The sequence below is a fragment of the Octopus sinensis genome, linkage group LG16, assembly GCF_006345805.1.
Source record: "Octopus sinensis linkage group LG16, ASM634580v1, whole genome shotgun sequence".
Lineage (NCBI taxonomy): Eukaryota > Metazoa > Mollusca > Cephalopoda > Octopoda > Octopodidae > Octopus > Octopus sinensis.
The window spans coordinates 41,297,881-41,300,380 of record NC_043012.1 but is presented as its reverse complement, the minus strand read 5'-3'; the positions used below and the strand labels follow the sequence as shown (position 1 = coordinate 41,300,380).

General features: G+C 42.8%; 1 protein-coding gene across 1 annotated transcript in view; it reads left to right on the top strand.

Moving 5' to 3' along the window:
• The window catches only part of LOC115220315 (flocculation protein FLO11-like), a 15,631-nt gene that overhangs the window by 13,079 nt on the left and 52 nt on the right, over positions 1–2,500 (top strand). Inside the window, exon 5 of the mRNA XM_036510174.1 lies at positions 2,452–2,500. This exon is cut by the window's right edge and continues 52 nt beyond it. Coding sequence (XP_036366067.1) covers positions 2,452–2,500 — 49 coding nt within the window. The remainder of the gene's footprint in view (positions 1–2,451) is intronic.

Here is a 2,500-nt window from a genome sequence, read left to right as displayed (position 1 = left end):
TGTGTGTGTGGTGTGTGTGTGTGAAAGAGAGAGAAAAAGAGAGAGAGAGAGAAAGGTTTAAGGGTGTCATGAAAGGCGTGGTTGGAAGTCCAATGAGTGTGTGAATCTGAGAGGGGGATATTACTCTCTTTTTTATTTAAAAAAATTTTTTTTTTTACTTGTTTCAGTCATTTGACTGCGGCCATGCTGGAGCACCGCCTTTAGTCGAGCAACTCGACCCCGGGACTTATTCTTTGTAAGCCCAGTACTTATTCTATCGGTCTCTTTTGCCGAACCGCTAAGTGACGGGGACGTAAACACACCAGCATCGGTTGTCAAGCAATGCTAGGGGAACAAACACAGACACACAAACATATTCACACACACTTATATATATATACATATATACGACAGGCTTCTTTCAGTTTCCGTCTACCAAATCCACTCACAAGGCATTGGTCGGCCCGGGGCTATAGCAGAAGACACTTGCCCAAGATGCCACGCAGTGGGACTGAACCCGGAACCATGTGGTTGGTTAGCAAGCTACTTACCAAACAGCCACTCCTGCGCCTTGATGAATAAAATCCTAATTAATTGACCTTCCTCGATTTTCTTTTCCCCAAAACCGGGAACTTTTCAGAGACCCACTCATAGGTTTGTATGTTGGTTTAGTGAACTTCTGGCCTTCACCAATTTCAAGTGTTTGTACCTCTATGAAAATGGCCGAACGCATGGCTTTTGGCTGAAGGAAGCTCGATTGGCTGTCACGTGGTTTCCAGTTCAGTCACAATACTCGGGGCATTGGGGCAAGCGACTTCTACTGTAGCCGCGGGTTGCTCAATGCATTGTGAGTAAATATGGTAGACGGAGACTGTGTGGAAGCCTGACGAATAGGCATCATGGTTACATCACCAATTTCGGTGATCTCTTTACTTGTTTCAGTCATTTGACTGCGGCCATGCTGGAGCACCGCCTTTAGTCGAGCAAATCGACCCTAGTACTTATGCCTAGTACTTATTCTATCGGGGTTTTTTTGCCGAACCGCTAAGTTACAGGGACGTAAACATGCCAGCATCGGTTGTCAAGCGATAGGGGGGAGGACAAACACACACACACACACATATATATATATATATACGACAGGCTTCTTTCAGTTTCCGTCTACCAAATCCATTCACAAGGCTTTGGTCGGCCCGAGGCTATAGTAGAAGACACTTGCCCAAGATGCCCTGCAGTGGGACTGAACCCAGAACCATGTGGTTGGAAAGCAAGCTACTTACCACACAGCCACTCCTACGCCTGACAAACTTGCTTTCTTTCTTTGCATTAATTTGTGAACGCACAATTGTCCAGTATAATGATTGTATAGGAAGTAATTAACAGTGGACACCTGAGGAGGGATTAGACTCCTTTTGGTATTTTGTCCCGTAATCTCAGTATGTGTTTACATATTTTTCACTCGTTGGTGATGTCCTGTACTTGATGTATTATATATAGATGCATGTGTGTATGTGTAATATATATATACGAACTGACAGAAACGTTAGCACGCCGGACGAAATGCTAGCCGTATTTCGTCTGCCGTTACGTTCTGAGTTCAAATTCCGCCGAGGTCGACTTTGCCTTTCATCCCTTCTGGGTCGATAAATAAAGTACCAGTTTCGCGCTGGGGTCTATGTAATCGACTTAATCCCTTTGTCTGTCCTTGTTTGTCCCCTCTATGTTTAGCCCCTTGTGGGTAGTAAAGAAATATTTATATACGAACATACTTATGCAAACGTGTACCCATAATTTCTTGCATACTGAAATTAAAAGAACGTACACAAAGTTACAAAACGGCCGTAATCCTTTAGAAATTTATTGGTTCAGTGAAGAAATATACCTTCACCTCACAGACCTCATTTGACGTTTTAATATTCTCCTCACTGAATAAATTTATCGCTGGGATCTTCAGGATTTTCAGTTACAAGAATACTTGATAGTCTACTATTTTATAATTGATTACTACGAGGACTGATAGCCGAGTCCACAAGAAGAGCTTACTGTGATAGCTGCACTATTCTCTCAATACATATCTTATACTACTCATTACGCACTCACTCGCGCACTAGTTCGTACACACACACACACACACACATATGCTCGTATGTGTGTTTGTACGTATGTTTGTATCTACGAAATTCCTGGCTTTGAGTAAAAGAAAATCGAGGAAGGTCAGTTAATTATGATTTCATTCAACATATTCCCCTTCTCACATTCGCAAACATATTGCGGCGGTGCTTCAGTTTTTTCTAAGCTGATATCGCTAAGGGCCTCGCAAAAGGCTTGACTGGAAACCCAACACCAAGCCAGGCCTTTAACGACACCCTTAAAGCCAGGAACATTCCAGCCCCTCCCCTCATATATGTCTGTACGTATGCATTTATGCATGTTCGTTAGTATGTGTACATGGCATTCTTTTTCCTGTTTCAGTTGGAATTTTGCAGAAAAACATTCGGAAGTTTTGCAGAATTTGTCGCAA